This window comes from Engystomops pustulosus, chromosome 3 (assembly GCF_040894005.1).
Source record: "Engystomops pustulosus chromosome 3, aEngPut4.maternal, whole genome shotgun sequence".
NCBI lineage: Eukaryota > Metazoa > Chordata > Amphibia > Anura > Leptodactylidae > Engystomops > Engystomops pustulosus.
The window spans coordinates 153,378,155-153,391,289 of record NC_092413.1 but is presented as its reverse complement, the minus strand read 5'-3'; the positions used below and the strand labels follow the sequence as shown (position 1 = coordinate 153,391,289).

The following is a 13,135-nucleotide window of genomic DNA, read 5'->3' as shown; positions in this document are numbered from 1 at the left end:
ATGCATGGTGTCAATCACAGAGGAGAAGGCTTTCAGAGCTCCCCACCTTGACTTCATTGTTAAACTCTCCGCCTCCTTGATTTCTACAACCAATTTACATCTCACTTCAAAGTTGATTGTCTAGATGATGCCATTATACTGGACCATGAAAGAAACAAAAACTAGAAGGTATTATGCAGTTTGACAATTCAGTATACTAATAGTGGCTTATTAGGCCAATTGCTGATGACAGATTCCCTTTAACAACCAGAGCATTTTTTATACTTATTGGTTTAAGGGTCATAACTTTCTTTTTTTGTATAATACAGTCAAAAAAAATTGCTGCATTTTTGTGACACATAGGGATATTTAAAAATATAAAAAAAATGAAAGGACATTTTTAAAATTTTTAGGTTTTTTTGGGAGTTAAAGTTCCAAAAACTGGCGAAAAATATTTTTTCAGCTTTCAAATTAGCTCAAGATGGCCACTGTAAATTAATACCCTAGTATGTGATGGTCGCTTTTATATATAGATTGGGGCAAAGGAGCAACTATGGCGATGTTTTTTTATAGTGTAGTGGTGGCGTTATTTTATTTTATTGGGGAATATTAATGTTTTTTTTTTAAATATTTATTAATATGCAACTTGTATGTGTGTCTTTATATGTCTCCCATGAGGTCATTAAAGACCCCTGGGGAACCTTTCATCTATAAGAGCCCCAGTTACAGGGGTAAACCACCTCCCTGTGGGGGCAGGTGTCTGATCAGACCCAGCAGGTCTGATTAACCCCTACAGACCCGGCGATCATGTGATCTATAGAACCGGCGGCTCCTTACTGCGACTATGCTGTGAGGATTGTGGAAGCTGTAATGAACTTCATATTTCTTCTCTCTAGAAGGGAGATGTAAAAAAAACTAGAGACCCGCGTCTGCTGATGTCTAAAGTCAGTGGACGACTGGGATCAAGTAAAGGCATTGGGAGAGAGTATGTGCATGTCCATCATGGTTCATTACTGTCTGTCAGTAGCAGGAGAGGCAGGTCCCAGATAGTAATGGTATGTATAATATTATAGATTTGTCTGTGTGTATGGACTTAAAAAGAACCTGTCTAGCCCCCCAAACCGAAGGTCTTACCACATTTACTGTAGTTGCTCTGCACAATGCTACCGAAATGAGTCAGCGGTTCCTGTGAATTATAAAATGAACCACCAGTCTGCATTGTAATCCTGGAAATAGAGTCATCTGAGTGTTCCTGAGCTGTCCTCAGTCAGGCTGCAGGACCCCCTTCCTCCTCTTGTAAGCACCCTCTCCACATATCATTAACACCCCTTTGTGTGCTGCAGCTTAGCAGGAGGTGTGTGCAGGAGGACTGAACAGGGTGTCTTTACCAGAGGAAGGAGGAGGAAAGAGGTGCTGCAGCCTGACTCATGTCAACTCAGGAACACCTGGCTGATTTGATTCACAGGATTACAATGGTGAGTGGGGAATCAATTTATAATTCACAGGAGCCACTAACTCATTTCAGCATCATCATGAAGATTAACTCACTACAGTAAATGAGGTAGGACCTTCGGTTTGGGGGGCAAGTTGTGCCTGACAGGTTCCCTTTAAGCTTTGCATCGCTGAACATGGACAAGAGCAGGCTGCCATTAATCTGGCATTGGGGAGTCAATATAGTGTTCATTGCCGCTGTAGTTGAAATACACTTCTTGCCTGTAATATTGTAATAAAATTTAGAACCTTACTGTTGAGGTTTTGGGGTTTATATGCCATTTTTTTGTTCTAATGAGTTCATTGCATGCTTGCAATATGGAAAGAAAATTTAGAACCTTGAGGTTTTTGGGGTCAATGAATTGGAGAGGGGGGTCAAAAATCAATGACGAAAATGATAAGCCACAGCAATGTGCAGGGTGTTACGTGTTACAACCCCTAAAACAACAAGCAAATGGCAGAGATCACACGCGGTGAGGCAATCGTGATCAATAGCAGTTACTAGTTCATAGCGACTAAGTAACTGTTTACTTGGCTTGGAATCTGCATATTCCTGGGTTTTTTACATTCACTTTCAAATACACGTGGTCACCATTTTAGGAACAACAGGGAGGTGCTTCAGCTTCATGACAAATCAAAACGAACTCTACTTCGATTTGTTCATTTCTATTTATGACAAGTTACACTTTAAACTAAATATACTATTGTACCAGTCTTCCACATTATAATTCTTTTCTAGTTATTGCTTGCCAACTTTAGCACTTGCAATTGTGATATAAAGCATTGAAAAATGAATAGAATGCAATAAACTATACTTTTATTTCTGTTTTGTTAGGTATGTAATGCATACTATCTCTTTCAAGCCGCCAGCCTCAGTTTATGGTTGGCAGAAGGATACATTGAATATTCTATAATTATTATAGTGATTACTGTGCTGTCTATCATTCTGACTGTGTATGACCTTAGACAGGTAAGGCACCCATTAAACTTACTGTTGAAACACAAAAAACAATAGCTCTAACAACAAAAGATATGTACTTAAAGGGGTTGGCCACTTTTCAATAAATTTTCCAATAGACATGTCTCTGCATGTAGATGTGCCTGTACCTTTGCCTCCTTTGAGAGCTTCAGCCTTCGCTTGTTTTTCCCATATTTCCCTCTGCATATGTATATACAACTTCCTGTTTCTCACTCCGCCAGTCTGTCCTAATTTGCGAGCTCCACTGACCCTTTTTTTTTATCACAGTTCATCTCACTGAGTATTAGCGTACTCGAAACGGCTCATTTCTCGGACGAGTATTTCGCCTGCACAATAGCTTTCTCTTAAGGAAACACAGCGAGGAAAAGTGAAGAACACACTGAAAACAGTGAACACAGTGAACATAGGATCATTTAAGTGAAGAACACAGTGAAGAACGTACATCTGCTAACTTATCAGAAGACATTAGTGCTGAACAGTGTTCTTCACAATAGTGTGTGAAGAACACATTGCAGATGTATGGAAACATCTGCAATGTGTTCTTCACACATATTGTTCTTCACATACTATTGTGGAGAACACTGTTCGGCACTCATGTCTTCGGATAATTTAGCAGATGTACGGAAACATCTGCAATGTGTTCTTCTTTAGTGTTCTTTCAATGTGTTCTTTCAGTGAAAAATGCTCAAGTCTCCCATTGACTTTAATGGGGTTTGTTATTCAATACGAGCACTCGAGCATTGGGAAAAGTTCGACTCGAGTAACGAGCATAAATAGAAAAACAGCGGCACTCACCGATTCGGTGCGAAGATATCTTTATTCGAGGTGTGTACATAGGCAGAGCATTTTAGTGCTCGCTCATCTCTACTAAAGATCCACAGAAAGTTTACACTAAAGTAAGTATCAGGGATGATGAATCACTTGATGAACATTCAGGAATTATTATTAAGGCAGTAAAGCCACTTGGGTAATTTATGTAAATGAGTGGCCAACCCCGTTAAAGCACAATAATGTATTTTTATGTTATTTTTTATTTAGAGTGTTGGTAAGGGAGACTTTACAGACTGTTTTAATATAACTATGCAAAATGTATTGATGAAGTAGAAAAAAAAATGTCTAACACAGGTCCCAACACAAATAAGAAATTCAGAAATAAAGCATAATATGTGCATTTGCATGGGCATCACTATAAAAGTATATTATTCAGAACTTTATCAGTGTGTAGGATGCTCCTCTCAGCGGCTGAGATACCATACATAGAATTTGTGTAGCTTAAAGCTCTGATACAGAAAATCTACCATCAAAATGAAGCATGGATAAAGCAGGGACATTAGCTCAAATATCAAAGTAACATGAGTCTGGTAATCTTCTTATATTCTTTCTAAAATCACCTTGTAAAATAATGTTAATGAGCCTGAAGGGCTCCTGTGGTTGTTGTCAGTACTCTTCCATGCTGCAGTTTCACAGGCTGTTACACTGTCTCAACCCTCTACCCTTTCCTGCTCTCTCAGTATCTCGATGCCTGCTGTAATCTCATAGCAGCAGAGGAAGTTTTAACATACAATAGAAGGGGGAAATTCTCTGTCACAGTGTAACAGGCTTTGCAGCTCTAGCACAGAGAGGCTATGGTATAGCTGTTCTGGCTCATTGGCATAATTTTAAAAGTTGATTTTAGAAGGAAGGAGTCCATGGATAACACATATAATAAGAATATCAAAGTCACATTGTCTTCATCTAGAAGTAAGTATTTCTGGTTTATCCATGTTTGATTTTGCTGGTAGATTTTCTGTATCAGAGGCCTAAAAGTTAAGGTTATTGGTTGCCTACGTATAGCAGCTACATTATTAGATTGCAATTATTCAGCCTAATTTCTAACATAGCATTAGGGAAGCAAAACAGGGACAATGGTATGCTTTATTATGAACTTTTGGAAAACAAATATCTCATGTACTAATAAGGAACTTACATTTTTGCACATGTTGGCCCACATTTATCAAATATAGGGCAAATGGCAATAGCTGCAGTTTGCATGTGTAGTATGCAGAGGGCACCAGATTCAGGATTTGTGGCACACATTTTTCATGAATCTGGCGCTCCCTGCACTGCTCCGACAGAATACACCAACTTTTTTTTGGTGCACTCTTAATATAGGGCGTGCAACACAATTCTTTCGGACACCGCATGATAAATGTGGAGCATGGTCCGATTGTGCAAGCCCCTCTATGTACAGAATTTTGTGTTGTGTCGGGTATAGTGCAGACGCGAAAAAAAATGTCTATTAGTTTGCACTGAAAAGAATGTGCAGAATCAGACAAAAAACTTGGTCAGGCTTTAATAAATGTGGGCCGTCCTCTTAATTCTGTATCTGGTGTTTTCTCTAATACAAAAACATCAGCCTTTGGCTATATACACATGATGTACACGTCGGCGCCAGGGAGAGAAGGAAGGGGTAAGCACTATGTCCTATCTTTCACCTGGCTACGGAATGGTATGGTGCTGCCGCGTGCCCATTTCTGTGTATGGGGGACATACACTCACCGGCCACTTTATTAGGTATACCTGTCCAACTGCTTGTTAACACTTAATTTCTAATCAGCCAATCACATGGCGGCAAATCAGTGCATTTAGGCATGTAGACATGGTCAAGACAATTTCCTGCAGTTCAAACCGAGCATCAGTATGGGGAAGAAAGGTGATTTGAGTGCCTTTGAACGTGGCATGGTTGTTGGTGCCAGAAGGGCTGGTCTGAGTATTTCAGAAACTGCTGATCTACTGGGATTTTCACGCACAACCATCTCTAGGGTTTACAGAGAATGGTCTGAAAAAGAAAAAACATCCAGTGAGCGGCAGTTCTGTGGGCGGAAATGCCTTGTTGATGCCAGAGGTCAGAGGAGAATGGGCAGACTGGTTCGAGCTGATAGAAAGGCAACAGTGACTCAAATCGCCACCCGTTACAACCAAGGTAGGCCGAAGAGCATCTCTGAACGCACAGTACGTCGAACTTTGAGGCAGATGGGCTACAGCAGCAGAAGACCACACCGGGTGCCACTCCTTTCAGCTAAGAACAGGAAACTGAGGCTACGATTTGCACAAGCTCGTCGAAATTGGACAGTAGAAGATTGGAAAAACGTTGCCTGGTCTGATGAGTCTCAATTTCTGCTGCGACATTCGGATGGTAGGGTCAGAATTTGGTGTCAACAACATGAAAGCATGCATCCATCCTGCCTTGTATCAACGGTTCAGGCTGGTGGTGGTGTCATGGTGTGGGGAAAATTTTCTTGGCACTCTTTGGGCCCCTTGGTACCAATTGAGCATAGTTGCAATGCCACAGCCTACCTGAGTATTGTTGCTGACCATGTCCATCCCTTTATGACCACAATGTACCCTGTAACATCTGATGGCTACTTTCAGCAGGATAATGCGCCATGTCATAAAGCTGGAATCATCTCAGACTGGTTTCTTGAACATGACAATAAGTTCACTGTACTCAAATGGCCTCCACAGTCACCATATCTCAATCCAATAGAGCATCTTTGGGATGTGGTGGAACGGGAGATTCGCATCATGGATGTGCAGCCGACAAATCTGCGGCAACTGTGTGATGCCATCATGTCAATATGAACCAAAATCTCTGAGGAATGCTTCCAGCACCTTGTTGAATCTATGCCACGAAGAATTGAGGCAGTTCTGAAGGCAAAAGGGGGTCCAACCCGTTACTAGCATGGTGTACCTAATAAAGTGGCCGGTGAGTGTATATACGCTGTATATACGTACATCATACATTCGTGTGAATATAGCCTTACATAGGTGTGCCAGATCTTAGTGTCACCCCTGGTTCTTTGTTAATACCAGCTGGAAGACCATAAGGAGGGAAATAGCACAGCCAGAAATTGTGATTTCATTAGGGCCTTGATAAAAACCCACATTGACCACCATGTAGGAGTAAAGTGCAAATTATCTGGCAAATTTTTAGTCCATTTATTATATTGAATACATTCTTGAGACATGTTCTTTACAGTATCTATGTATTTATCCTCTCCAGCAATCTGTAAAACTGAACAGACTGGTGGAATCCAATAACAGCGCTGTCATCACTGTTCACACCAGTGATGGAGGTAAGTTTCTTCACAAACCATTTAAACATATGCTTATCAAATAATGTTTCAATTTTTGTAGTCAAAGGCTTTACTATTTTTCTAAAGGAGCCCAATGATCTTAATGGCAGCTTTTTTTTGCATTAACAGCACAGATCTGCCTTCTAAGGACCAATATAAATTTTTATCCTATATAGACTTTTTCAGACATCACTACTTTGGTCTTGCCGGTCAAGAAGGGCCTGTCATAAGTCTTAATTGACCCGTGTTGCTGTGTCTTTTTTGTTTGAATTTATATATTCATGTTTTAAACAAATCCCATACAAGTTTACATGGAGAAATGAACAAAACTTTAGTCCACAAATTCACCCAACAAAGGTGATATTTCATGACTGGTCTTTGAGGCTCACTAACTCCTTAGAGTTAAAAGCATTAACCTAATGTACCATTCGGATGCAGAAGTAAGGGATGGGTGTTTAGGCAATACTGTAGACTGTGCTTTTGGGGTTAATTTTCTAGGACATCAAATTCTTGGAATATAGTCAACTGTCTTGAAAGTTTTCAGTTTTGTATATTTTTTTCAGTGGTTTGGAATCGTGTTATTCTGTGATTTTATAGGTGATGAGGAGATGGAGTCTAGACACTTGGTCCCTGGAGATCAAATAGTTCTCACTGGAAAAAGGTTTTTTCTTCCTTGTGACTGCATTTTACTGAAGGGAAGTTGCATAGTTAATGAAGGCATGCTGACAGGTACGCTACCTTATATGAATATACTATCATGCAGTTCTGTACAGATATTTTTTTTACATAACAAATCCACAGAATATTGACTTTAGTTCTACACTACTGTGTGGATTCCATTTAGACACCTCTGTATAGGAATGTCTTGCTTCCATATTGAATATGGTAGACTTATCAAGCTGTCTGAAAGTGAGAATATTCTTACTTGCCCATGGCAACCAAATACAGCCCAGCTTTCTTTTTACCGGTGCTCATGAATATTTTAGGGGGAGCTGTGATTGGTTGCCATGGGCAACTGAGAATATTCTGACCTCCAGACAGCTTGATAAATCTGCCCCGATCGGGCACATTTAATAAGGGTCCGCAGACCACATTTTTGTCGAGTTTCCCGACTTTTTCCATTTTGCGCCACATTTAACTGGGGTTTTCGGCGCACATAATCAGATTTTGGCACTATCGCGCCAACTTTGATTTGACACAAATCGGGGGCATGGCCAACTGATTCGGTCTAAGCTCGGGATTTAACATTCAAAATTGTGTCACAAGCCATGCACTTACATAAAACGGGAAGAAGATGGGGAACTCCGGCAGACCTCAGCAGGGGAAGCAACACAGGCAGGAAATTGGACGCACGAATCCTTGTCGGACAATGCAACTCAAGGATCGAGATGGGACAGGTAAATAAATGTGCCCCATTATCTCCTCTAGATAAAATACCAGTGCACACAGCCTACAAGAGGACAAATAAATAAAGACAACTGGCAAGGGCAGGCAACTGGCAGGGCTAATTACCTGTTATTTATGGCACATGCATATGGTGTCATACAAATGATAAGAATCTCATATTTCCAATCGCATGCAGCCTTGTGAGCTGAAAAATTGGAGATTCCGGCAGTTAACTACATAGTTAAATGCAAGATAAAGATCCCTTCTCAACTATTTCTTCAATGACTTGTACAGGTTTTTTGATTCTGTAGCTCACAGAACCACAAACCTGATGAGATAATGCAACACCCTCGCCGATGCAATGGCGAGGTAGGGTTTGCGAATACGTCCCACCTGCATGTAATCCCATTACACAACATGGTTCTAATAGGACATAGGGATATTGCAGTGGTGAATCCTGCCTGGCAAGGCAGAGGTTAAGTATTTTGTATAATGCCAGATGCTGTTATCCAATGATATGTGTTACATCCTGTGCTCTGTAAGCTGAGATGTGATTGGAGGAGCAGCCACCACCTGACCAAAGGGAGGTAATAAAACCTCTGGCCAGGAATGTTCTAGAGAACTCTGGAGAAGTCTCTCTCAGGAGAGAGAAGAGAACTTTTGAGGTCTTTCCAGAGATCTTTTCAGAGAGATTCTGTTGTAGGAGAATCAGTGAGTGAGTGAGTAATCTCTGTCTAGCCCATACCAGAGCAGGAAGAGCCTAGCCCCTGCCTCTGAAGAGTGGAGCATTAGACTAGAGTTAGTGTAGTGAGGAAAAGGGGTATCATCTTACCTTTGAAGGTGATACCTGAAGCCCTACAGGACAAGCTGAAGCTTCCTACCAGGACACAGCTGCCTCCCAGCCTGCCCTCTACATCCAGGCTGGTGAACTATCTCCTGAGGCTCCCTCCAACTCACATCTCAGCACCCTACCTACCTGTTAAAGGCACGTTTGCTGCGGTTCCTGCAGTTCAAATAAAGAACTGTAAGTTGTTTTCTTCAACTTCTGTCTCCGTCTGGTCCCTGCTAATACGGCTGCCTTCATCACCGGCACCCTGTCCATCACCCAGAGACTCACACTCGGGACACTAAGGGGTTGCCCCAGGGAGATCCGCTATAGCAGCCTCTCCCTCATCATTTCTTGCCAACACCACCCTGCTGGAGACCTGCCAGGCTGTAGGACAGCCCTCCGGTTCCCCCGTACCAAGCACCGTGACAATAGCGTGCTTAGGCCGCAACCGCCAGCCACTCCGGTACAGCGGGCCCCGGCTGTCTCCAGGCCTCCCCTTTAAGGCTAGGCCCCGGTGGGGGATGTTGCAAGTGGCGTCACGAACAGGATTTTACTTCTGTGCCTTATTACGGCATTAAAGACTTTCCTTTACTGGAAAAAGACTGTGCTGCCTAATCCTGCTGCCATCCGGGTTTAGGCCCAAGGACTTGTGTGTTTCTGGATTGAACTGTGTTATACTGCTGCCACGTGCTGTCGAGCGCCGCTCCAGCACTCAAGAGGTTAATCCTTGCAAGAACTGTACCAGCTCTGCTACATCCGGCGCTGCCGCGCCTAAAGATTTTTACCTCAGAAACTGTGGCGCAGCAAATAATTCAAGCCCGCCAAAACCTTCACTGGCGGGAAACCCAGATGACGCATCAAGCTCCACCCACGCGCGAAGGCCGCGAACCCCGCCTCCTGTGGCGCAGGAAAAATTAGAGCCCGCCACAGCTCTTGGTGGGAAGGACTTGGACTCCTCCCACTGGCTCGAGGCGGACTTCCTGCCCTGCCTCAGAGAAGCGCCAGAACTTGAGTGGACTTTGGACAGTGAGGACAACACTATGTGGGGTCCTCCGCCCTTCCCTCCTGTGGAGCGTCCGGAATTTTACGAGGTCCTAGAGACTATGGTGGTGGTCTCTGCGCAGCCCGTCCGAAGACCCTCCGCTGGACATCGGCTGCACCGAGGATTGACTCGGGCCTTCGTCACCAGGACATGTTACCAAACGGTGACGCAGTACCAAATCCCACCCGGGCGGTTCCTCGTCCCTATCCCGGCTACCATCCCGGTACCGCGGGCCCACGTGGAGGCGCCACGTGGGGAGGCCCCGACTCCGGTCGAGCCAACGCCTGGGCCTAGTGTTGCCACCCCACCTGCTCCGAGGCCTACTACTCCTGCTGCGCGGCCTGCTAGCCCCGCGGTGGTGGTTCCTGATCCTCCGGTGGTTCCTGCTCCTGTTCCGGCACCTACCTGTCGCCCAAGGAGATCCGAGCCTGAACCGGAGCCACGAGCCCCAGCACCGAAACCTCCGCAGCCTCAAGGCCGAGGTGAGGCCGCCCGCCGGCGACTCCGAGACGCTGTCTCAGACCAGCGACGCCGAGAAAAGGAGGCCCAGCGGTATATGGCCGGCAGATCCACAGCGGGAGCTTGGGTCGAGAAGAACCGCACCACCGGCATGGTCCGGTTCTTCGACAAGCGGAAGGGCTATGGCTTCGCCACCCAGGACTACACCGGACGGGAAGTATTTATACCCCGCTGGTCCGTCAAGAGGCCTGATCTGCCGGAGAGCCAGCACAACCTCAAGCCAGGCGAGTGCATCGAGTTCTCCCTGCAGGAAGGACCTCGAGGACCCTGGGCGGCTGGCGTGATCCGGATCCCCGACTCCGATGAGGACCGTTACTTCCCGCAGGACGACTGGTATGAGGACGACGAGTGGCCGGAGTCCCCGAACACCTCTTCTTCCTCGGCTGCAAGTCCCCGGGCGGTGACCCACGTGAATGCCCCATCCACAGTAATTGTGAGTACGGGTCCCATTGCCATCCATGGGCCGGGCATGATACAGGGCGCCACCCCCACCGGCTCCCCTGCCGGGAGCATTGCCAGGTCCCACGGCTCTTCGGTGGGAGAAGACATCCCGGCTAGCGAACCTTGTCCGGAGGTTCCATCTAGGCCCCCATCTCCCCTGGCTGGTTACCAATGGGGTGATGACCCGGCCCCGGAAGAACCAGAGCTGGAAGGAGCCGCGGCGCGGCCGCTGGGCTCTGTCTATTTCTTCATGGACCCCTCCGTGGTCCCTGGCTCAGTTGAGCCCCCGGCTGGAACAGCCGACACCCCGGGCGACAGCGCTCCTCCCCCTGAAGGTCCGGAGGATGTTGCTGCACCTGCAGTACCCACTGCTGCCACCGGGTGTCCCCAGCCGGCACCTATTCCCGCTGAGGATGCACAGGATTCCCTGCAGGAGCTGGACCCTGTCTTTGCTGAACCCAGCGATACTGACTAATCCCTGAAGGGCTGTAGCCCTCTCCAGGTACTTTGTACATATTGTGTATATTTATCTCCATTTGCCCCAAAGAGCCAGAGACTTTCCTGAGACTCTTACCCTTATTTATCTCAGTCAAAAGATTATACACTGTCTTGTGCTATTATAGCACCCTTCCTCTGCCACAGCAGAGATTTCTTCAAAGGACTCTGTCCCTCTCCAAATAGAGGAGACCCTTTGCTTCTTCATTGCACTTTTCCCCCACATCAAGGGCTGTACCCAGAAGATGGACTTTGTCACTAGAGACCTTCTGAGAGACTTTCGCCAGATACTCCAGGGAAAAGTTGCTATTGCCTACTATATTGCACTTAATGCCTTCCTTTTTAGGAACGGACATTCTGCTTGCACTTCCATGCCTTTTCTTTGCAGGAAAAGAGACATTTGCTATTCTGCTACCCTGAGTAGCCTATCTATCTGTAACGTTATGTTATAAGATGTGTACCCATTGGGCTCCTAAGCCAATGTGATTTTGCCAAATGTTTGCACACTGTCATATCTGCCAGTAGTCTGCATTAACCCTTTCATAGGCTTTTCAGGTTGTAGTGTGGCTGTGTCGGACCGTCTTTTATGTGAAACACTGACCGCTACCTGATCCCTCAAACTGAGGTTTGCACATGGGGGTAGTCCGTAAACTGCGGGTCCTTAGGGGACCGGGGGTGTTACACAGTTAGCACCTGGATGCCACCCATACATGGGTAAGGATGCCAGTCAGGAGGTACTCGTGTCGCATATGCTAACGCAATGCAGATAGACACACTATATAATTGCCGCCAGAGAAGAAGCGTTGATCAAACAAATATACAGGCCTTGGTGCAAGGAGTGGATTACAGGACATGACACCACACCTTTCCTACTGTACAGTTCGGTTTAATGGCGTCAGCGACCAACTGTCATACAGCTATATTTTTGTCTTAGTCCGACACCAACCCAGGTGCCTGTCTCCAGGACCATGGGCGGTTTGTCCCTACACTTCACATAGCCTGCACTTCCTAGAAGTGCCCTTAGCCCCCTCTGTGCCCCAAAACATCTGTAGTCGAGCCGAGGGCGGCTCTTTCAATTGCCCCCGGGGTATGCAACACCCTCGCCGATGCAATGGCGAGGTAGGGTTTGCGAATACGTCCCACCTGCATGTAATCCCATTACACAACATGGTTCTAATAGGACATAGGGATATTGCAGTGGTGAATCCTGCCTGGCAAGGCAGAGGTTAAGTATTTTGTATAATGCCAGATGCTGTTATCCAAGGATGTGTTACATCCTGTGCTCTGTAAGCTGAGATGTGATTGGAGGAGCAGCCACCACCTGACCAAAGGGAGGTAATAAAACCTCTGGCCAGGAATGTTCTAGAGAACTCTGGAGAAGTCTCTCTCAGGAGAGAGAAGAGAACTTTTGAGGTCTTTCCAGAGATCTTTTCAGAGAGATTCTGTTGTAGGAGAATCAGTGAGTGAGTGAGTAATCTCTGTCTAGCCCATACCAGAGCAGGAAGAGCCTAGCCCCTGCCTCTGAAGAGTAGAGCATTAGACTAGAGTTAGTGTAGTGAGGAAAAGGGGTATCATCTTACCTTTGAAGGTGATACCTGAAGCCCTACAGGACAAGCTGAAGCTTCCTACCAGGACACAGCTGCCTCCCAGCCTGCCCTCTACATCCAGGCTGGTGAACTATCTCCTGAGGCTCCCTCCAACTCACATCTCAGCACCCTACCTACCTGTTAAAGGCACGTTTGCTGCGGTTCCTGCGGTTCAAATAAAGAACTGTAAGTTGTTTTCTTCAACTTCTGTCTCCGTCTGGTCCCTGCTAATACGGCTGCCTTCATCACCGGCACCCTGTCCATCACCCAGAG

At 45.6% G+C, this 13,135-nt stretch overlaps 1 protein-coding gene across 2 annotated transcripts in view; it reads left to right on the top strand.

The window, feature by feature from the left end:
- LOC140122127 (probable cation-transporting ATPase 13A4) overlaps window positions 1–13,135 on the top strand; it is a 64,235-nt gene that overhangs the window by 17,138 nt on the left and 33,962 nt on the right. Inside the window, exons 1-4 of one of the 2 annotated variants that reach the window (XM_072142622.1) lie at window positions 1,299–1,454; window positions 2,306–2,440; window positions 6,492–6,564; window positions 7,162–7,293. In XM_072142622.1, coding sequence (XP_071998723.1) covers window positions 1,407–1,454; window positions 2,306–2,440; window positions 6,492–6,564; window positions 7,162–7,293 — 388 coding nt within the window. In that variant the 5' untranslated portion in view covers window positions 1,299–1,406. Of the gene's footprint in view, window positions 1–1,298; window positions 1,455–2,305; window positions 2,441–6,491; window positions 6,565–7,161; window positions 7,294–13,135 lie in introns of those variants that run through there. The other variant, XM_072142621.1, reaches the window with a different exon arrangement.